The sequence below is a fragment of the Mirounga leonina genome, unplaced genomic scaffold (assembly GCF_011800145.1).
Source record: "Mirounga leonina isolate KUSES-001 unplaced genomic scaffold, KU_Mleo_1.0 Mir_165, whole genome shotgun sequence".
Classification (NCBI taxonomy): domain Eukaryota; kingdom Metazoa; phylum Chordata; class Mammalia; order Carnivora; family Phocidae; genus Mirounga; species Mirounga leonina.
The window spans coordinates 14,878,686-14,902,732 of NW_023270415.1; the positions used below are offsets into that span (position 1 = coordinate 14,878,686).

At 40.8% G+C, this 24,047-nt stretch overlaps 1 protein-coding gene across 1 annotated transcript; it reads right to left on the bottom strand.

The window, feature by feature from the left end:
* Positions 1-1,203: 1,203 nt before the first annotated feature.
* On the bottom strand, positions 1,204-22,774 carry GGH (gamma-glutamyl hydrolase). Its single transcript, XM_035011227.1, has 9 exons — positions 22,578-22,774; positions 19,340-19,454; positions 14,940-14,990; positions 11,461-11,545; positions 8,790-8,931; positions 6,640-6,746; positions 6,468-6,558; positions 3,360-3,497; positions 1,204-1,625 (listed from the first exon to the last, which is right to left on the bottom strand). The coding sequence occupies exons 1-9, from the start codon at positions 22,684-22,686 to the stop codon at positions 1,504-1,506; spliced, it is 960 nt and encodes a 319-aa protein (XP_034867118.1). The 5' UTR covers positions 22,687-22,774; the 3' UTR covers positions 1,204-1,503.
* Between the last annotated feature and the right edge of the window lie 1,273 nt (positions 22,775-24,047).

Genomic DNA, 24,047 nt, shown 5'->3' on the forward strand with positions numbered 1-24,047 from the left:
GAGCAATTAGAAGCTGGTCTTCATGGCAGAAGAATGGATGCTATGGCTTCGTGAGTCATGATAAAGTCAGGATTAAGTGTTATTAGGGAACTTCCTAGACAAGGAGATTCATATTTCAATACAAATGGGTTAGGAAAAGCCCTGGCAGTGTATCACATCGCTACGTTTTCCTAGAGGTGAGAGACACGAACTTAGCTAGCAATGGTACATTGGACAAGACTTCACAGAATCTTTTTGCTCGTGGATAGAAACTAAATCTGCCACACTTCTCTTAAAGTCCTATGAGCTGACTAAACGTGTTAATACCTTTCAATTTCTGTGTTCCGTTTGGACATATTGCTCAAAGCTTATGGTTTACTTCAGTATCTTCAGGTTATTGTTCTCATCTCTCTCTACATAAAATCATTCCTCATCTCCTACAACACCTTGCCCAATCACTCTGTTTCCCGTGTTTCTACTTCTCCAGCAGCAGCTCTGAGGGACTCAGGAGAACAGAGGCATAAACACTGTTAACAACAGCTCAGAGGGCACCTGGGTGGCTCAGTCGTTAAGCGTCTGCCTTCGGCTCGGGTCATGATCCCAGGGTCCTGGGATCGAGCCCCACATCGGGCTCCCTGCTCCACAGGAAGCCGGCTTCTCTCTCTCTCCCACTCCCCCTGCTTGTGTTCCCTCTCTCGCTGTGTCTCTCTCTGCCAAATAAATAAATAAATCTTTAAAAAAAAACCAAAACAATAGCTCAAACCATCCTCTCTTCTGCTTCATTTCCTCAAAGAATTCCTAAATTTCAGAGTTGGTGAAGAGTACATGGGATGGTGAGGGAAGCACAGACTGAGAAATGTATTAAAATGTATGCAAATAAATGTATGGCAGCTTTCAAATTATTTTCCAAGGAAAGAAAGTTTACTCCCCAGTGGTCACAAGAACTTACTGAGGGCTTACTGTGTTAGACATTGTGAGATAGAAAGTTCAAGACCCAGGCTCTGCATACAGCAGGTGTGCAGATCAACTGTGGAGCTGAAAAGGCAGAAAAGGAAATATGTGTGTATACACACACACACTCTCTCATTCACGCATACACACCCTCACACACACACTCTCTCTCTCTCACACACACACACACACACATCCCAATACTTCCAAGACTCAAAAGACTCACAGTGAACTAGAGGTAGGATTTAAAAAGGGTCTTCAGCAAGGATGGGGTGGATGGCTAGTGGGAGGAGGTATTTATTTCCACAATCAGTCAATGAGAAAAAAATATTTGTATTTTCAATCCATTCTTCAGGTAAAAGCTTTTCCATGAAATACACTGCAATTATTTACTTGTCTCACTGATTATCAAATGTTATATAATAATCAAATACACTAAACAAAGAATCAGAGCCAGTAACACCACAGAAAAGGAATCTCTGTGGCTTTCCATTATTACCATGAGTAGTGAGTTACTGCAACAGTTTAATCATGGAATGATTCAAAATTTCTCTGTTAACACATTGCAGGCTCTCAATCAAACATATAACTTTGCTGAAATGAAGAAATATTTCCAGTATAAACTGGATGGAACTGATAAATCAGTGCTTCATTCTCTTCAACATCAGATTCAAAATGATGACTGTTTTTCTGAGCTGCAAGAAAAAGACAGTGTTCATTTTTAAAAAGATAGGATAAAATTTCCAAAGGGCTACTTTATAACATTTCTTCCTATTATCAGCAGTATTAAGCGGGGAAAATAGCACCAGAAAAGGAGAAATGCCTTATAAGATTTCCCCCAAATAAAGTAGCACTTGATTTATCGCCTACTGAAAAAGCGTCTACATCTGCCCTGCAGCAGATCCGGTGGGGGGCTCACTCTCCCGCTGATCTTAACACTCACTAAGGGCCTACTGTGTGCAAGACTTGCTGGGGCCCGGGGATGGAAATATAACCAGGGCAAGGACCTAGCACTCAAGAAGCCTCGTCTAGTCACTAGCAGAAGTGGACATTGCGTGGTGTTTCCACAGTCTGTCTTCACTCCCAGTGATGCTCCCAGAGTAGAGAGAACGAAGAGACTGGCAAAGCTGAGGCCAGTGGAAAAGTGAGAAGTAAGGCCGCAATGTGACACACAAGGAGGCACAAAGAAGTTGGCTGAAGCGGGAGTGGGAAGCGGGGAAGGTTCAGACTTTATCCTTGAGTCGAAATAAATACAGGCTTTGTGGCATTTTTTAGAAAGCAGGATATTGGGAAATAAAGATAAAAGAAATAGCTCTGCCATGTGCTAATACCGCAACAAACTCGACCTATTGCTGTTCTCATTTATTCCCATACGCATGACATGGAAAGTTTCCTTGGGATTAATATGGCACACGGGAGAATCTTGTTTTCAGTTTGGGGTTTTTGTCATGAAATGACCCATTCAACTGAACGTAACCAGAGTGAACTCAGGAGGAAGTACTTTCCTAAGGAGTGTGAGCAGGAGGGTTGAAAAAAATTTCAGGCAAGCTGGGAGAGAGGGGGCAAACACAATGTGTGAAGTTCACGCCTCGCCAGAGTGATGCCCTGCCCCTTGCAGTTGGGTCTGTAGCTCTGTCTCATACCTGTATCACTCAACTAAAACTTAAGCATCTAGGGGTGCTGGGTGGCTCAGTCGGTTGAGCAGCCGACTCTTGATTTTGGCTCGGATCATGGTCTCGGGGTCCTGGGATCGAGCCCCACATTGGGCTCCATGCTCAGTGGGGAGTCTGCTTGAGGATTCTCTCTCTCCCTCCCTCCCTCTGCCTCTGCTCCTCCTCCCACTCTCTCTCTCACACATGAATAAATAAATATTAAAAAAAAAAAAAACCTAAGCATCTACAACCAAATTCTCAGTTTTACCCACAAACATAACAGCATGAAAATGTCTTTGCGTTTATATGAAAGAGCAGGAAAAGCTTATTAACGGTCTCCAGTGTGCTAACGCCTGCAGACAGGCAGCCTTAAAATCACAGGCTGGTGAGTATATATTCAATTTATATTGCTTTCTTAGAAAGATAACATCTAATTCTCAGAGAATGTTAAAACTAAAGCATTATTCCTAAAAAAAAGTGTAATGAAGGCAAATTTTTTTAAAAAGTATTCAAGATAGAAAGAAAAAAAAGAACTCAATCTTTACACTGTTGTTCAAGAATTCACAGCACTTTAGAGTGTCCAATACTGTTAACTGAAATAATTGTCCTGGTTTTATTTGAATGCCTAGTATCTCAATTTCAGGTCTTTCACGTGATTTTTTTTGTTAAAGTTAAACTTACAGAACATCTATAGAGCAAAAGAGTAAACAAACTTCAGATGAGGGCAATTTCCTCCAAGACTACACTAGACAATAAAATTATATACCCACACATTACCTTCAGCAACAAAGAACTGGGCTAAATAAAATGCAGCCCTCACAGCACTGGGTGCATGGGAAATGCCTTCTAAATTCCCCCACTCATAAGGTGCTTTCTCTGGATGCCACTGGACACCATATACTGGATACTTGTACCCTGCATGAAGAACACAAACGAGTAAGTATTAAGAATGGTCTAAGGGGCACTTGGGTGGCTCAGTCGGTTAAGCGTCCGACTCTTGATTTTGGCTCGGGTCGTGATTTTGGGGTCATGGAATTGGGCCCTGTGTCGGGTCTGCTTGTCCCTCTCCCTCTGCTCCTCTCCCCATCGCATGCACGTTCTCTCTCTCTCTCTCAAATAAAATCTTAAAAAAAAAAAAGCGGTCTAAGATGTTACTTACAATGGAGTTATGTTTTATACCCTATGTAAAACATTATTTTATAATTCACAATGGCAGAGTCAAATTGTGCTCATTCTCCCAGAGACAAAATAAAGAATTTCAGTTCACAGTGTGAATATTCACAATCCATTTCACTGACTTTCAACCTTTTATAGTCCGTAATATGACCTGCTTTAGTAGGTAATCAGAGGAGAGTAAAATAGTTGAGCCTCTAAATATACCCCAGTTTAACAGAAGGGAGCCCGTGTGATTAGGGCACAAGTTTCTTCCACGATGGGTCTGTTCCCCCCCCACCACCTCATCCTGCGTCTTCATCCCCTCCCATAATGATGTATTCATAGGAGAATGAACTATGCCACACGTTTTTGGTGTCCTTTTATGTAAGCCAGTTTGTCTCGGCCTAAACTATGTCCCTCTGTCTGTGAAATGGCTCCTAACCTCATGACTGGTGTTTCAGAAGGGTCATCAGAGGCTACCTGGAAAGTGGCTTTGTGGACAGTTAGGAGGCTACCGAAGAGTCCAGGCGGAAGGTAGTTAATGTAGAAGTAGAACAGGGCTAAGCTGGAGGGAGGGGAGGTGACATTTGCAAGCATCTGAGGAGCAGAAAGTGGCACACATTTTTTAGATGTGGAGAAGGAGGGCAAGAAGTCAAGGACAACATCTAAGTTTCTAACTTAGGATGCTTTGGTGAATGTCAATGCTCTCCTTGGAAGCAAAACAAAGAGGAGGGAAACAGAGTTAAAAAGAAGATAATTGGCTCACTTCTGACTGGGCTGACCAACCTTTCCCAGAATTCCCCAGATATTGTTTATAAACCCTTCGATCTTTGACCTCCCCCAAGAGCAAGCCAATCTTTGAATAACATAAACAACATCCCGCTTATTCCAGTTTACTCCACCCCAGTACCCTGGCCTCTCACTGACTCAAAGACTGTCTACTGTTTCTACTCAAAGACTACTCAAAGACTGTTTCTGTAAGTTCTCATTTGTAGTACTTTGCTTCCTTGCACAGTAGTAATTTTTCGGCCAGGAATTGGTCATTTTCCTTAAAGCCTCATAATAGAAATCCCTTAAAGTCTGGGATAAATATAGTTTTCTCCAGAGAGAATTACTGATACCTGCTTCTGCCATAAACGTTGGGACACTCTCAGTCTGAGATGACTTTAAACAAAAATTTTGACCAGTTAGTTTAATGCAGGCCACAATTGACCCGCATGTCATTATAAATGCTCAGGGCTTATTTACCACCACCCCCACTCCCTAGGGTCAAGGTTCAAGATGGCAATTCTCACAGTTCTGTGGGCAGGCTTTGTTGAGGGTCCTGCTGCATGGGGTACCTTCATTGTAGGGGGTTCGTGAGCTTCCTCTCAAGTTCTCCTGATTCAATAATAATGCTGGTTTAAATACTGGTTTAAATACTCCACTTAATAATATAATACCATAGAATCCAGTATTTCCACTGCTGGGTGTTTACACAAAGAAAATGGAAACACTAATTTAAAAAGACAGATGCACCCCTAAGCTTACTGCATCATTTACAATAGCCGAGATATGGAAGCAATGTAAGTGTCCAGCTATACATGGATGGATAAAGAAGATGTGGCATAAACATATAATGGAATATTACACAGCCATAAAAAAGAATGAAATCTTGCCATTTGAGGCAGCATGGATGGAGCAAGAGGGTATTATGCTAAGTGAAATAAGCCAGAAAGAGAGAGACAAATACCATGTGATCTCACTTATATGTAGAATCTCAAAAACAATACAAACAAAAAACAGAAACAGACTCATAAATACAGAGAACAAACTGGTGGTTGCCAGTGGGAAAGGGGGTGGGGGATGGGCAAAATAAGTGAAGGGGATTAAAAGTTACAACTTCCAGTTATAAAATAAGTAAGTCACAGGGATGAAAAGTACAGCACAGGGAATACAGTCAATAAAATTGTAAGAACTTTGTATGGTGATAGGTAAGTACACTTATTGTGGTGAGCACTGCATAAGATAGAGAATTGTCAAATCCCTATGTTGTACACCTACAACAAAAAGGACACCACTTAACTCCCAGAGGTTTTGGCCTGAGTATCCTGTCACTTCATCAATGTACAGGTATCCCTCCACTTTCCAAATGTCCACCTTACGCCACTTCACTGTTATGAAAGACTTACATTAGTACAGTAGGCTTTTCTTCATAAAAGCGAAAATCCTCTTCAGCTTTCTTTCAGTGAGTGGAAACAGGGACTCATGCAGGTCTTTCATAAAACCAAAGTGGCTTAACGAGAACTTTTGGAAAGTGGAAGGATACTCTTTGCTTTGTGCCACTGTGGCTTAGGAGTTTCATAGGAAGGCTCTACTTTTGGATAGTGGGGTAAACTTTTGTTTAGGAAGATATTTTTCTGAACATGAGTCATGTTTTTTGTTGTTGTTTGGAGGACGATCTGTCATGGTACACTGCTAGAAACAGAAGTCATTTTTTCCATTTACTTCTTCCTCTACTCTCCCCTTATTCTTTACTTTCCTTCTCCATCATTCCACCCACCAGATGACCCAGGTAAATCACAACTGATTTGGAACATGGACAAAAGCATATCTCCTGTCCCCAAAAATGCCCTAGCTTCTATCTTCACACCCCAGAGTAAAGGATTTTACTCATAAGAGAAGTATAAAATCAAAATTAATATATATAAACATAAGTGAAATAAAGTGTACGTGTGCCATGATACATACCTTCCATGGTTGAAATAAACTCAATCTTGCCATCTGTATTTGTAGTTAATACTTTGAAAAACTTCTTTAACTTTTCATTCATCGTAAAATTCTAGAGTGTAAAAATAAAACAAAATAATTACTTCTGTAGTTAATCTAAATGCATTAATTTCATTGTTAATTAATGCAATACCATCATGGAGAGGCTCCACTTATGGAAATTTGCAGTTAGAGGTTCCGTTGATAATGACTTCAACAAGTCAACAGGAAAATTCTGGAACATTCTGCTCTGCGATGCATCTGAAATAATTTAGGCACAAGAGAAATAATTTAAACACAGAAAAAATAAAATTCACTGAAGTCACTGATCTGTGGCCAAAAAAGGCCATTATTAAGACACAATCAAGATGACTAAATGATAAGCAAAACATATCATTTCCACATACGTATTCTAGTCAAACACAAAATGACTTTAACACAGAAATTCAAATATGTTCCATATTTAAGTACTTTTCTTCTAGAATTTTAACATGAATCACTAAAATCTTTCTGATATGATAATTATCAGGCTAGCCACAGAGCAAGCAGAAAATCTTAACTTGAGTTCTCTTGAAAACAGGTACAATTTACCACATGAATATATTTTTGTTTTCTCAGGAAATGATCCAGAACATTCAACATATTTTCAAAGGTATCTGGAATTTAAAAGATTTAAAAATACCAACAATGTAGGAAAGAACATTAAACAGGCCAAGAAATCTCTACTCAGTAAATAGATCAAAAAGAGCAATTTACCTTGATGCCAGCTCTCCCTAAATGAAGCCTCTCATTCAGCATGCTAATGGCTTCCACGAGAATCCCTGCACCTCAGATAATAAAAATCCACTCAAGTACCTTACTTCAGTGGATTCTATACCTTTTTCATATAAGCTTGGTTTTTCACCACATACATCCAAAATAGTCGGACCTAATACATGTACTTCCCACAGAGTTCTTGCAATGATTAAGTAAGATAATGCAAGAGAGAGCTTTGAAAAGTATAGAGCATTCTATAAGTTCTATGTATAACAACTACTGCTTTCCATCCAAAATCCTTATGAGAACAGGAACAGCTGACAGCACTCAACTCAGGATTCAGAGATCAGGTAACCTAAAAGAATCATTACCTATTTACACAGAGTGCTATAACAAAGAATCTTCCTGGTCTTCCGCCCTGAGTTCCTGATAACAGAGCTTCTAAAACTCAGAAATCCCTGAGAAATGGGAGTGTCTTCGTAATGTTAACGAGGTGACTCACAGTGGGACCCTAGATAGCTTCAGGATATGGCTGATCATCAGAAACATCAACCACATGATTAGAGTAGGTTAGGACTTTGAGCCAGCCTGATTTCCAGGGATGAAAAAGGGACTGGAGATTGAGTTCAGGCACACAGCCAATGATTTAATCAACCTTGCTTTTGCAATGAAACCCCAATAAAAAATTCCAGACAACAAAGCTCATGGGAGTTTTCCAGTTGGTGAACATATTGACATGCCAGTAGGGTGATATGTTCTGATTCAACAGGGAGAGGACATGGAAGCTCTGCATTCCCTCTGGGACCTCAACCTATGTGTAGCCTTTACAATAAAATTGTTAGTGCAAACACAGCACTCTCCTGAGTTCTGTGAGTCATTCTGGTGAATTACTGAACCTCAGGAAGGGTCATGGGCATCCTCAAGATTGTGGACAGTTGGTCAGAAGTGTGGGTGGCCTGGGGATGTGACTTGTGGCTGGTATCTGAAATAAGGGCAGACTAATTGGGGAGATAACTTATAACTATGGAGTCTGCGCTAAGTCCAAGTGGTTAGTACCAGAATCGAATTGCGTACACCACAGCTAGGGTTAAAACAGAGTACACACAGCCAAGGGAAAAGTGCTGTACTATCATAATTCATAGCTACCATTTATGAGAGTTGTATTTCAAGCACTTGGCACAGTAGCTGGAAAGCAGTATCTTATTTAATCCTCACAAACAACCTTAAGAGGAAAACCCTTTAAAATCAGGAAATTAAAGTCATGGGAGGTTAAACCATTCCCCAAGGCAACAGGGATGAAGCTAGGACTCAAACCCGGGTCCGATTTTAGAGGTGTTAATCATGCATGGTCCTGTGTTACTACAGGTAATGAATTATCAAAACTCAAAGCTCCTAAGCCATCTTCACAGCTCAGTACATCATTCACATCGTCAGCTTGTATGAATAATCTGAAAATTAGTAAACATGAGTGCTTCTGACTTGGATATTTGCCACTTACTCATCCTGCCCAGGTAATATTTTTAAAAGGGTCAAAAAGAGAATTCCCACCTTTAGTGAAGTTCAGCAGCATTGCAATTCCATTAGTACGAGTGAGAGTTAATAAGGACTTTCCACCACTAATCAGATATGAAAGCTCTTCGAATCCAAGGCAAGTGCCCCACACAGGAAAATAGTCTCCATCATCAAAACTCTTTGCAGAGTGAAAGAGAAAACTAAGCTTATTCAAACTTTTCAAAACAAAAATTATACATTTGATTTGTCATTACAAGACAGGCATCTGAGTCATGCATGCATTTCTAAAGAATTTTCCAGGATCCGTAAGGAGGCTATCACTTAATCTTTCCTCAGTTCTACATAATCATTCAGTTTTAGTCAATCAAATTATTCAATCTCAGCTGTGCTGGGAAAAAGACTGACATCTGCCAGGCAACTACCAAGCGATACCAGTAACAATTAGGGACTGCAAATATCAAAGATAATGCTACATAGATGTCTATTGATACATCTTCTACGGATCTTGTTGCTTTGGATGATTGTCTGCTTTGAACACACTCGGAAGTCCGTCCTTCATTATCTTGGAATTTATAGTAATAGCTGCATTATAGCACCTTCAGCTAATTAAATTTAAATCAGGGGAAACCCATGATCTGGAAGAAAAGGAACAGTCAGTAAGGAAAAGGCTAAGCAAAAGTAAAATAAATTTGTATAGAGTAAAAGCTGTCAACTGAAAAAGTACAAATGTATTGAGCTTCTTCAAAGTCACAACAACTAGCATGAATGGGGAAAAAGTCTTCTAGTGAATGAATTTTCTGGTTAAGTAAAGATTAAATCCCTATGTACTGGTAGTTACAAAACTTGAGTTTTGCAACTTTTCTAAAAGCAGTGATTTTCCTGTATAGATTGTAAAATATAACATGTCACTCATTTTAAATGAGGAAATTGTTAGGGCTTTCTTTTTCTTTCTGTTCCTTACTGAGAAAAATACAGAATTACATTAATTCCTATACTTTCTATCCTAAGGGAGGATTTTTAACACTTTCTATGCCGGTCTGGGAAATTTTATTTTTAGAAGTTAGAACTGCATACATTAAGTTGGAGGGCCATACTGCATTTACTTATAATAAACACAAAGGAGAGTTTAACTGCTCAGTTTCCATATGTACCAAATTTCATTTCTCGCTTGCTGGGACCACATCTTTTACTTTCTGTGAATCCTCCACAAAGCCTCGCAGAGCAAAGGACACAGAGTAGGACTGAAAAGATCTAACAGACTTCACTTCTCAAGGCTTCTTCAACAAGAGCTTTGTGGTTCCCAGTGGTTGTAGCTAAATAAGTTCAAGGTTGCTGAGCTTTTTTCCTTTGTTTTGAAATCTTTAAGTAGCTAATTACGTCTCAAAAAGTAGACTTTTGGGTCTCAGGAGTTGGGTGGTTCCTTTTTTTTTTTTCAATTGAGCAAGCTGGTTACATGAGTCCCTGTATGCAAAAGGAAAAATGACTACTTTATAATGTTCATATATATTTGCCAAATGCATTTTAAATCACTCACATTATAAAATTTCCACTTTTTTCACTTTTTCAAGAAAAAAAAAATCCATTGAGCATGTACTCAGTAGATGGTACCATATTATATGAAATGAGGAACACCTCAAAGGGTGTTAAAACCATGAAATCTGCTGAGACATGAATAACTAACCTCAAGATATTCTGTCTTCTGACATAGAAGTTCCTGAAGGTCATGGACCCTGTCATCTTACCGAGTAGGAGCTAAATAAATGTCTGAACTCTTCTACAACAAAATATTCTAAAAGTTAAGAGGGAGCGGGATGCCATTCCTGTTGAAGTTGGGAAAGAAACCTCTCACAGAAGGAGAGTAGCACCTTAGCCTGAAAAGATGGACCAAGTTGTGAATTAGGGATGGAATGGAAAGAAACAGACTAAGCCGATTTAAAAGTAGGAGGACACAGAATATATGCTAGAAATACCACACTGGCTTCAATTATATGCAGAAAGAAAAGCTAGAAAATGGGGCTGTGGACACAAGTCTGTGTCTTGATCCAAAGACTATGAAAGGCTACAGATAATTTAAAAGCCTACCCATTAAAAGTTTTTAAACAAGTATCTCATATGCTAAAAGCAGTTCTTTAGGGAAATATTTAAGGGCAGGGGGAGATACAAGCGCCAGCAAGATTATAGTTCAGGAGTGAAATAGTAAGGATCTGAGGTGGGGTGCAAAGTCAGGCTCAGCGTGAGACATTACAAAGGACTCAAGAGGCTCTGCCTGGTAACTGAATGTGGAGTCTAGGGTAACTGTGAAGAAAGGTCAAAGTCCATCCTATTTGACCTTTCCACCCTATTTGACCTTGACCTTTGTCCAAAAGTCAGCACAAAGAGCAGCTTTCAAGAGGAGATGAGAATTAATAACATATGAACAATGCCTGGTACATTAAAAAAATAGCTCACTAAGCCAGCGTGAGGACCTGGTTCGTATCGATAAGCACTAAGGGAGAGGGCCAGGCTGCGGGGCTCTGGCTCCCTTGGAAGCCCACAGGAGACAGGTGAGCGCTGCCATGCGCTGCTAAAGAGCAGGAAGCTCAAAAGTTAAAGCAGGATGAGGCTAGGGTAATTGTGCGGGAAGTATTACTACATGCTTAGGAAAGAATTATCCTCATGGAAAACTACAAAAACCCACCTGGAATAATAGGCAATAACTGACACCTACCTGTTTGGCCAAATCATAAAATTTTTTGGCTGCCAGAGAATAACCTGACTTCTTGAGATCAGCGCTTCCTCCAGGGAAAAGGATTCTGAAACAACGTCAAATAGGGTGCCTTTCAACCCCACAGCCCACAGAAAATAAACACTCTTTTTATTTTAAAACAACTTTTTCCTTATCATGCAAACAACAAGATCATTAAAGAAAGTAAGAAAACTGTGGCAAAAATATATAACATATTTACACTCCTACACATTCGTAAACTACCACAGTTAACAATACTTCTAGAAGCACATATTCTTCTAAAACTTCTTCAATAAACAAGTTTATTTTTGAGCTAGAGTGTGAATAAATTTTTTTTTAAAAAGATTTTATTTATTTATTCATTAGATACAGAGAGAGAGAGAGAGGCAGAGGGAGAAGCAGGCTCCCAAGGAGCAGGGAGCCCGATGCGGGGCTCGATCCCAGGACCCTGGGATCATGACCTGAGCCGAAGGCAGACGCTCAACGACTGAGCCACCCAGGCGCCCGAGTGTGAATAAATTAAGGATAAGTAAGTGGGGGAAGGAAGGAGAGTACACAAAGTTAGAAATCAAGTCAAGATAAAATGCCAGGTACAGCTAGGTTTAAACCAAGGGATCAGTGATGTCAAAAATCAACTGGAGGCCCATAATCATGAGTCAGTTTTGGCTCACAGAGAATTATTTTTAATCATAAAGAACAAAGTGCTCATAAAAATATATGTAGGCTAGAATTAAATATCCATGAGAATTTAATTTTTTATTATCACCCTGAAATTTCTTCCAAAATATGCACACTATTAAAAAATTTTGAAAGAACAAAATTACAATTCTGGAAAAAGTCTGGGGGAAAAGAGGGGAAGTCATGTTTGATTTTATTTTACTCTACCCATAAAGGAGAGATACAGAAAAATATTTACTATGTTTTTATATCAACTTTTAAATTAGCTTTAATTTTAAAATTTATAACAAGTCTTGAAATAACCAAAGATATTCAAAAAAGATTACACAAGCTGGATTAAATGTGTTAAAATTTTGAAAATACTTAAATATGAATTCGAAATATATGAAACCTCACTTCTTTTTAAGAGAGAGAGAAAGAGAGAGAGCAAGAGAGCACACATGCGATGCGGGGGTAGGGGGGTGGGGGGGGCAGTGGGAGAGGGAGATAGAGAATCCCAAGCAGGCTCCACGCTCAGCGCAGAGCCTGATGCAGGGCTCAATCTCACGACCCTGAGATCATGAACTGAGCCAAAACCAAGAGCTGGATGCTTAACCAACTGAGCCACCCAGGCTCCCTGAAAGTTCACTTTTGAGACTATTGTTCATTCAACAAATATATTCTGCATCTTGGTATTATCTTGGAGAGACAAGGATGAGGAATTTTTCCTAGTCTAGTAGAAAACCTACAAACTATAAGGTAGAACCATACAGAAAACCCTATAATTAAAAGTGGCTTAATGAAGATTCATTAGCAGGTCTCCCTTTTCATTCACTCAGTGTCTAAAAAGCTGCCTCTGATCAAATCTGGTGTGTTTAATGCCAGAGTCCTTTCATAAAGTAAAATCTGACTGTCTCTCCCAGACTGGGAAAGTACTTTAAAACAAGACTTTGCCTTTTCATCTCTGTGTTCCCCCACAAAGCAGTATGGGGTCTACTGTGTAATTGGGGCTCAATAAAGGTGATTCTGAAGTTGCATGAGAGTTAGCTCATTTTCTGGTATATGTTTTTTTGTATATTTTTGAGGTTCTACCATATATTCTGACCTGGACTTACTTATCTTTTCTATGCCAAAGTATACCGCACATAATGGGCACTGTAAATGTTTTACTCATAGCTTTTTTTTTTTTTTAAGTAGTAATAAACAGTTTTATAAGTGGAAAAAAAAGAAACTCTTTTTATAAAAGCTTTATCATAAAATAGACTCCCTCCACCCAACTCCCAATCAAAAACAACTACCTTTAGGGGTACCTGGATGGCTCAGTCGGTTGAGCGTCAGACTCTTGATTTTGGCTCAGGTCATGATCTCAAGGTTGTGGGATTGAGCCCCATGTAGGGCTCCGTACTCAGCATGGAGTCTGTTTCTCCATCTCCCTCCCCCTCTGTTCTTTCCCTGCTGGCAAGTGTTATAATAAATAAATAAATAAATAATCTTTAAAAACCACCACCTTTAAAATCTGTGTGTTCACCTGACAGATTACCCTGTGCTAATCTCCTCATCCCTACCTTAAAAAAAAAAACAACAAAAGCAAATGGGAGTATACTATAAATACCATTATATGCCTTGCTTTGTTTTACATAACAATATCACATTGTTCACATAACAATAGTGATCCAAACCAGCATCTAATGATATCCTCATTTTTAAAATTTGTGCATAATACTCTATTACATGCATGTAGTCTATTTTTTTTACCCAATTCCCAACTGATAGACTACCGGGCAGCTTCTAAACCGGGGGTATTTCAGACAATTCTACAATGCGTTAAGTTTGGGCCTAAGTTTTCACATAACAGGGAAAATATATTTATAAAATAAAATTCCTGGGCGCCTGGGTGGCTCAGTTGGTTAAGCGACTGCCTTCGGCTCAGGTCATGATCCTGGAGTCCCAGGATCAAGTCCCACATCGGGCTACCTGCTCAGCAGGGAGTCTGCTTCTCCCTCTCCCGCTCCCCCCTCTTGTGCTCTCTCTCTCTCTCTCTCTCTCAAATAAATAAATAAAATCTTTAAAAAAAAAAAAATTCCTTCTGACAGATTACCTGGGTCAGAAGGTATATGCATTTTTAATTCCATTTCAATTTCAATAGATATTGCAAAACTACCCTGCAAAAAACTGTATAACACACACCCGTAAAGTATGAGAATGCTTGTTACCTCACACCCTCACCATAGAGTAGTAACAAATTTTCTGATCTTTATCAACTTGATAGTTAAAAAAGTTTATAATTGCTATAATTACCTAACCTTTAATTATGAGTAATGTCGAACATTTTTCATGTGATTAAAAGTCTTATTCTGTTGAGCTAGCCAATCATCTTTTGTGGTGAAGCCAGATGACAGAAAATTTTTTTCCAAGTTCTATGCAAATTATCTTCTGAAAGATAACCAGTTGTTAACCTCAGACTTAGGACTTCTAAATCCCCTGAGCAAGCAGTATGCCATGTCATTCAAAGTGGAGTCAAAACGTTTAAGACAATCATTAAAAGAACAAAGATTATGTCACACGTTAAAAAAAAAAAAAAAACCTAAATGTATCTACTGTGCAACATTTATTTCTTAAGCTGCCTTCCCTCTGCAGGACTTCTTCATCTCTCAACAAAACAATTCCTATAAAAGAACTCAGAAAACTAACATTATACCACTATAAGACAGTTACACAGAAACATGTATGTTTATAAGTATGTTTTTGCGAAAGCAGACTATATCCACCTCATTCCCCATATCAAATCAATGCTACCAACTTACCCATTAATAGATTGGAAAAGCTTTTCATACTCTTCATCTGTAAGATCAGGCCTGAAAACAATAAGAAGTTACAAAACATCTATTTCCAAAACCTAAGGAGAAAAAGTAAGGCTGTAAATGAAGTCCCCACATTAATTAAAAAAAAAACAAACAAATGAAAAGTAATTCTTAAATACCAGACAATAGCTCTCTCACTTCCTAGAGGTATTTTTTCAAACTACATGAAAATCACATACTGTATCCTTGTTTTGCTAATCAGACAAGTAAACACGTTTTCCTGTGTTCTCATATAATTTAATATTGTGAAGTACATGTTAACATGGCAAACATTAAAAGACCATGATATTTGGGCACCAGTCATTTCTCTGCTAGCTGAGAACTATCAAAAATGGGTAAGGATATTTGGTAGCTTTATATAAGATGAAATAAAGAGATTTATTAATATGCTTCCCTTAACTACAGGCAGTTTGGGCAGATAAAAACAATACATATAAATGCCAAGTCTCCGCTTCATCCCACCCCCGCCACTAACTGCAAAGATCGAGAGACCACTGTGTATTCAAAAGTCAGAAGAGTTCAGATCTAGGGATAGGCTACATGCACCTCACTGTAGACCAGGCAATTATTCTGAAGCTAAGTTGCCCAGGTAATCTGAAGCGCCTTTCATCGAACACCACTTAAGGGCTCCTAACATCACCATGCTACTGATGATTTTATCCCCTTCTCCAGAAAAAAGTAATGGGACTAATCTGTGAAAATTTAGTTAAGTCACAGTAAAATGGGTTTGTTCTTCCAAAAGTCGAAGAAGATGCAAGAACGAGAGAAGACAGCATCATGGTTATGAAATTCCTGCAAGAATTTTCCTACATTAAGCAGTCTTCTGGTTCTATAAGAGAATAACAAGGCATGATGCCCTCTCAATCAGCCATAAAAGAAGTAGATTTACGATCAAATGTCAACCACGGTCCATTTCTGCTCCAGGAAATGTTTTAGGGGGAGTTAGAACACCTCTCCCATAATTAAATACACTTATGATGCCCAGAACTTGGCTGTGCTTTGTTGTGCTAGGTTCTTCTCTAAGTCCAAATGACCTCTGCAAGTCCCGGTCTATTTAGAAGTTCATATGGGATGCCTGGGTGGCTCAGTCGGTTAAGCATCTGACTCTTGATTCCAGCTCAGGTCATGATCTCAAGGTTGTGAGATCAAGTCCTCCTGTTGGGCTTCACACTCAGCAGGGAATCTGCTGGAGATTCTCTCCCTCTTCCTCTCCCCCTCCCCGTGCTTGCTCGCTCTCTCTCTCTCTCAAATAAATAAATAAATCTTAAAAAAAAAAAAAAAAAGAGGGGCGCCTGGGTGGCTCAGTCAGTTAAGTGTCTGCCTTCAGCTCAGGTCATGATCCCAGGGTCCTGGAATCGAGCCCCGCATCGGGCTCCCTGCTCAGCGGGGAGTCTGCTTCTCCCTCTGCCTGCCATTCCCCCCAGCTTGTGCTCTCTCTCACTCACTCTCTCTCTCAGATAAATAAATACATCTTTTAAAAAATAAATAAATAAATAAAATTTTTTTTAAAGATTTTATTTATTTATTTGACAGAGAGAGACACAGCGAGAGAGGGAACACAAGCAGGGGGAGTGGGAGAGGGAGAAGCAGGCTTCCCGCCGAGCAGGGAGCCCGATGTGGGGCTCGATCCCAGGACCCTGGTATCATGACCTGAGCCGAAGCAGACGCTTAACGACTGAGCCACCCAGGCGCCCCAATAAATAAAATCTTTAAAAAAGAAGAAATTCATAATACTTCCCCTCCCAGCAGAGAGCTATAAAGCAGTGGGTGATATTGCAGTGGTGCTTACCATTATCTTAGATGGAGGATGAATGGACAAGTGGCCCTGACTTGGGAAGTGACAGGGAGATTGAAATGTAAGTCCACATTCCCAGTATTCTGCCAGTCTCATCTCCCCAGACTGGGTCAATAAAAAGGGAACCAAACAGTCAGGACCCAGAATCTTCCCCATGGATATTTAAACCAGGACAATCATCACCAGAATGGATTTAGATCACTCAGCTACATTCCAGGGACTTCTCTACCAGCTAGCCATGTAGGCCGGTTTCAGTCATTTCATTAATTCTAAATAAATGGCTCCCATGTTGTCCATGACTGAACTTTTAGACCCTGCTAATCATTCTTAAAGGGCTTAATTGTTGGGGGGTGGAGGGGATGAAGTGTCATGAACTCCAATGCCCTAGAGACCGGACAGGGAAGACAGGCCAGATCACATTCTCTGAATACAGATATTATTTGCATGTTGTCAAACTTTCTAGAAACCAAAGACCTTCTCAATAGGGTATGAAATAGTTTACTCTCTCTTTAACTAAAAGAAAACAGGTTAGGCCTGGTGATGATGGCGGATGACACAGTTTCAGCAGCATGAAAAGGAGTGACAGGCATTGTTGCCAATGGTGGGCACTTGCTTCATTTAAAGTCAGCCCCAGATGATTGTCTTGAACAACAACAACTAAAAGGCCAGAAATTCAGACTTTTATGAAGTCTTCTGATTTGTAAATGTTTAAAACTGTTTTAAAATGCTGTGTGAGCAAAACACATTTTTAAACCAAGAACAGTCCATGTCACATGCTACCTCTCAGGAGGAGGATGCCCCGTGGGTTCCACTAGCCCACAGTGGGGATTTATGATAATCTCAGGGCACCAGGCAGGAGAGGACAGGAGACCAAAAACAAACTTCCTTACCTATTCCAGAATTTTGCCTAGGTCTCCCATCCTCCTCCTTTTCCCTTCTAAACCATGGAAGTTGGCTCCCAGCATCCAAAATTCAGAAATAAATTCAACATTATCAGTGGGGTCACTTTACTCCATTCTGTTTTAGGTCATCCTTTAGAGGTTACTCTGGGAATTTAGCTGCCATGTATTACATTGTTTTTGTAGGATTATATGATTCTAATTCCAAACAATATACCTTAAAATGAACTTTGGGAACCCAAGCTAGAAATTAACCTCCATGCTGACAGTCACATTTTCAGTGACTCCGTCATAAATATCAGCATTCTGCTGCTAGTCATTAGGTTTCAAAACTTTCTCAGTTTCAAAACTTCCCCAGTTTCAAAACTTCCCAAGTTTCAAAACTTGCCCAGTTTCAAAACTTGTCATTCTTGACTTTTCCTCCCTATGTCCTTTCATTCTATTAGTCATTAAATCTTGCTGATACTTTTAGAGAACATTTACCCATCGATCCTACAAGTAAGCCAAGCTCTCATCACTTCACACCTAGCCTACCTCAAGTCTCTGAACTGGTCTACCTGCCTGTGTCTCTCCCATGTCCCATCCAGGCTATCAGCACTAATGTCCTAAAAGAACGCTTGCAGAAAAAGCTCCCATGATCAAAACTTTGAAACGCTGTTCTGAAAACTTGAAAACCTCCTCAGCTCTAAAACTCTGGTGTTATCTGAGTTCCAAATAAGGTTTCATTTGAAAAATTAGATTTGCTACAAAAAAAATGAAAGACAAATGTCAAAAGCGAATGGGGTAGAGATAGTTAAATGTAAAAGATTAAGCAAGAAGGTGATCCTTACGAAGCTAAACATAAAGCCATTTTGTGGTATAATTCTCTCAGTTGTAATGTTTGCATTTTGATTATCACTGTTTTATTTGAACAGTACCTTTCTTCGTTATACCTTTTTAATGTGGAATTAATTACATAAAGCACACAATTGTGTTTTGTGTGTGAAATCACTTATGATGGAATAGATAGGAGAGCTGGAAGATCCTAAAATATGCTAATTTGGGGTGAAAAGATATTATAAATACTTATAAGGTTTTGTTTGTTAAAAAATTCAATTCTTTCCCAATCAAAATATGACATGTCATTTTAGTCTTAATAGGCCATTACATCACAAAAAGTAATGTAGCTCCTTTAAGACTGCAATTCTTGTAATTTATATTGAAGCAACACTGCTGTGTTAGTCATTTACAAATTTTTAAAGTAGAGTGTGAAGGTATTTTAAAAGTCATCTTCTAAAAATCTCTTTCATTCCATAAGTGTTCCCTTATCCTAATATTATGGAATAAAGCTGGTTAATTTATCGATTCTTTTACTCCATTATTTTCCAAATGTCTGATGAATACCACCTTTTCTGGGGTATAGGAAACTACCATTTCATTCTTTACCTAATATGTTTGACAGACCTCTAATAGCATTGTAAATACAGACAGCTTCATACTTTAAACAATTTAATGACTCTAAGCATTAGATTTGGCAAAAAAATCAGGAGCAATGTTACCACATTTAAATGATGCAATCATAGCAAAGGAAACAATTTTTGAGATAAAAAAATTATTTGAGAAAAAACAGGAGTTTTTATTTATACAGTGTAAAAAATATTGGATCATACCTTACTGGTACAACTCTTGCACCTGCAGACTCCAGATATTTTACATAGGATGCAGCAATATAGTATTTTCCCAGGCTTCTCATGTCCTTATTACGGCACTCTTGCATTAATACTCCTGAATTACAAAGGAAGGAAGGAAGGAAGGAAGGGAAGAAAAAAGAAAGAAAGAAAAATAGTTTTAATTTCAAGCAATTTCCTTTTTTTCTTACTCAGAAACTGAAACAAATCACAGTAAAAATACCACTACTTTGGGGCGCCTGGGTGACTCAGTCGGTTAAGTGTCTGCGTTCGGCTCAGGTCATGATCCCAGGGTCCTGGGTTCGAGTCCCGCATTGGGCTCCTTGCTCAGTGGTGAGCCTGCTTCTCCCTCTGCCTGCAGTGCCCCCTGCTTGTGCTCTCTCTCTCTGACAAATAAATAAAATCTTAAAAATTAAAAAAAAAAATACCACTACTTTACTTGTTTCACTCACAGAATTAAATACAAAGCTTCTTCTGTAAGTACTTCCTCAGACTTTGGGAAAAAACAGTGGAGGTTGCTCTGAGTTTTAAGTAGCCTCCTCTCTCTCACCTCATCAAGGAGACCAAATAAGCCCCAAAGCAGGTTTACAATAGCACCAGCCTCCTTCACACAACCTAGAATCAATCTCACATCCTTAAGCTAGAAGGAGGCCTCTCCTCTCCCACACACTCAAAGACATTGTTACCTTGACAATAAAGCAAAAGAGTGGAAAATATCTTCTATCTACATCTCTCCAACATCAGCAACATAATCTAAGCAACCAACATCCTGCCTCCTCCCCTTCAGACTATTACAATAGCTTCTTAAAAGATCTATATCCTTTCTTAAACAATCCTCAACAACTCCAACCAGTTCTCCACATGGAAAGAAATCTGATCATATCACCATGCATTCATTCATTCACTTCTTCATTCAGTATATTCCTGAATCATAATATATATAAGGCACTGAACTAGGTGCTGGAGACACATGAGCGAACAAAACAAAAATCCCTCCTTTATGGGCTTTAATCCTAGTATGTGGGAGGGAGAGAAGAGAGGACGAATAATTAACAAGATAAAAAGTTAAAATATAAAGTCTGATGGCTGGTGGTAAACGCTAATGAAAAAAAGTAAAGCAGAGTAAGAAGGCCTGTTTTGGAGAGGGGGAGGAGTTGGTCCCATCCATCCAGGGGAAGAAAGTCTCTTAAATATGATGGCCAGGCAAGTCCTCCCTGAGAAGGTAGAACATGACATTTGAGAGCCAGGACTTCAGAGAGATGAGGAAGTAAACCATATGCAAATATCTGGAAGAAGAGGGATCCAGGGGTGGAGGAACAGCAAGTGCAAAGGCCCTCAGTCAAGTGTGTGCCTATCACATCTCAAGGAGTCCATATGACTAGAGCTCATGTGAGCAACGGGAGAAAACAATAGGAAATGAGATCAGAGATAACAAATCCACAGGGGGCATCTCCTTGTTTAAGTACCTCAATGGGTTCCTAAACTTTTGTAAACTCTACAAGACCCTGTGTGCTCTGCCCCACCTACCTCTCAGGCTACCTCTTATCACTGAAACCTCAGCCCCAGCACAGTCTGGCACCCAATATACATCCAAACATGTCTGTCTGGAGAATACACCTGTGCCAGTTTCATTCGCTGCTTCACCATCTGGAACACTTCATTGTCTCCGTAGGCCACCTGACAGGAAGAGCTGTCTATACTTCTCTATTTCCAGCTTGTCACAAAAATTGGCATTGTCAGGCACTCAGTTAACACATGCCAAATGCCAAAATTTGTTAAGTCAGTCGGTCTTCACCGAGGAAAATGAAATGTGGTAGGGAAAGAATGAGGGAGTGTCACAGGAAATGGGGAATGGAGTGGTACAAGGCAGGCAAGGGGAGGGGCCACAAAAAAGGGTTTGGGACATGTGAACATAAGTACCAGAAAGGAGAAAAGTATAGTAGAATAGGTACGTTCCACCAACTTCTCCCCCACCCTGCCCCTTTACCCACCTACTCACTTTTTCCATCTGTGGACGGGAAAAGCTCAACCTGCAAGTCCCTCAAAATGGGACCAAAATTCCACCCATACTTTAAGGCCACCTCACAACTTTTGAGGTTTCCTTGTCTGTGAATCCTCTGCACATCCTAATTCAATGCCTTGAACATACTAGGTGCTTAGTTAACTATTTCTGTCTTAAGTGATGTGACTGAAAGCACACTCCTTTTTCTGTAATTGACCCCAGACGACCACTGTTTCCAGGAAAGGGAAAAGAATCCCCCCACCTCTTTTCCCCCTTTTCCCTCCTCTCTATACTCACAATTCCCAACACACTACCTAGAATTTTGAGTTAATTCTCCTTGGAGAACCTAACCACCATTTTAAATAGCTATGAAATAAGGCATTCCAAGTTCCAAATACAGAACCCATTTGAAAACCAGGCACTAGCAATATATATGAAAAAAAATACTCATTTACTTACTATTTAGTTACAGAATATGATGTTCCCCTTCCCAGAAGGTAAAAGAGTTTGAATGGCATAATACTACCTCTAAAATAAAGCCAATCTTAATCGTTTGACATAAATTGCTTCTGGCAAATTTTAATTCTAGGCTGATTGATTTCTCCTGGGTAGCCTTCCCCCCTTCCCTGTCTCGAATGTCTATTCTGGCAATGCAAACTGATTTTACTCTTTAAAACACAAATTTGTTGGAAACGAAAAATTACATGCTTCGCTTTAACACCAGTAGAACTGACATTAGGGTTATACTAGCCACTGCGGCCCTCCGGTGCAGCATCCAAAGTATACCATAATTTCTTGATTATCTGGTCAATTCGATTTTTATAGGGATAATGCAAAGATAAGGCATATCTTAAAATATGCCCTCACTCCCTGACATTTTAATAAACATACGTATGTACAGAGTTCGGTGAGTTAGCAGAAATTCCTAGCTATGTACAAAAAAAAAAAAAACAATCCGCAGGATTCGTACGGCGCACCCTCCCCCTTTCAACCTCAAGAGCCGAATGAATTTGAGGAAACCACCAGGCATTAGCTCTATTTCGGCACGATCGAAACGGTGCCTTGGCTCGGCTCTTACTCGCTACAAATGAAGGCACACATCGTAACCCTGGACTCGGGTACCTCCGAGGCGGGACGCAGCAGCTGGAACCCAGCAGCGGGAAGCGCCCAGGACCGACACCTGGCCGCAGGCCCGCGGATCCCACCCAGCCTTCTTACCGATGATGGGCTTCTTGGAAGTGGAGGCGCGAGAAGCGCACAGCCCGGGGCTCGCCGCCCCGCACAGGACCAAGCCCAGCACACACAGCAGGCGCTCCAGTCTCGCCATCGTGCTCGCCGCCTCCCGCTGCCTTTCAAAGGCACAGCGGGCAGGTCACCGAGGCCGGCTGCGGCGGCGGCGGCGGCGGCGGCGGCGTGGGCGGTCTCCCGGCCGCACAGGGGCTACAGGCGAGGGCGGTGCCCCACCGCGGGGGCCTATGGGAAATGCAGTTCCGGCGCGCGCGGCGGTCGCAGGGCGGGAGCGGCCGGTTCTGGGGACGCAGTCGCGCGTCTTGCCTCATCGCTCGGCCCTCACTCTGCCCGCCCGCGAGCCCGCGACCGCTGCTTCTGCCCGGTGGCCCGTGAGGAGAAGACCGGAAACTTCTGGGTGGGCCTGGGGTGGGCGGAATCTTCCCTTTCGACTGTGCCGTGGAGGTGACCTTCAGTCACCGTAGCGGAGCACAGGCTCTCGGAGGGGAACCCCTGCGTCCCGGCCTGACCGAATCTTGTAACCAGGCAGCAAGCGGGGCCCCTGAGAGATTCGAGAAGTCGCCTGAGAACTTTGCGCCCACGGCAGCTCCCGCCTGAAAGGCCGGACCGTGTCCTTAAGAATGCTGACAGCCAAGCTGGGCATTCCAGCGTTCCGTGGAAGGACAGACAGTGACTTCAGAGGTAATTTCTACATCCTGCTAGTTTTCAGGGTCGAGGCAGCTGGAGGAGACGAAGGGAAGAGGGAAGGACGATGGATGTGCCCGCGTTCCCGGGCGCGCGGCCTCGCCTCCGAAGTGGCTCAAGGAGGGGCCCGCCCCTGGCATCCCCTGCAGAGGGGCACGTCCCCTTTCCTGTTAGCCTCGACCACAGACTTGCCTGTCCCACACACAGGGGCAGAAATGATACTTTGGTTCCCGGGCGTTAGAACTGTTTTGAGGGTTCTGTTTAACAATTTTAGAAAAGCTTTAGAATCACTGGGCGTATTTTGGTGGGAAGGTCGATAAAAGACAGAAGCCTTTTTCCTTCTGTGTGGAAACCTAGCTGTATAGATAGGGCTTGGACTAGGTGGAAGTGCCCACCTACAAGGGCCAAATTAGATTAAGAATAAAATTCTTTGACAAATATCAGAAGTCTGTTCAATCAGTGCTAATTAGTGAGGATGCAAAGGTGAATTGGACAATGTGTTTTTTAGAAGAAGTTTATAATTTAGGAAGGAGAAAAGACAGGAAGAGAACATGACTTATGGAGAGAGCAAGAATAGAGTTTTCGTATTCAAGAAGAGTGACTGCAATAAGTAGTCTGGTTTGACAAGAAAATAATGCTACAGTGGAAGGGCGTGGTGAGAGAGAAGCCCAAAGGATGTGATTAAAGATACTAGGAAAGGCCTTAAGTACTCAGCTGGTTCTGAGCATAATTGAACAGAGGAAGAGCCTTGGTAAA

What these genes read in the sequence shown, in the direction of transcription:
- GGH (XM_035011227.1), bottom strand. Translation starts at nt 22,686, where the DNA reads ATGGCGAGACTGGAGCGCCTGCTGTGTGTGCTGGGCTTGGTCCTGTGC. An exon ending in GCTGCTGAACTTCACTAAAG is followed by an intron (nt 6,747 to 8,789) that starts GTGGGAATTCTC and finishes AAATTATTTCAG; the next exon opens with ATGCATCGCAGAGCAGAATG. An exon ending in CCAGTTCTTTGTTGCTGAAG is followed by an intron (nt 1,626 to 3,359) that starts GTAATGTGTGGG and finishes TTTTTCTTGCAG; the next exon opens with CTCAGAAAAACAGTCATCAT.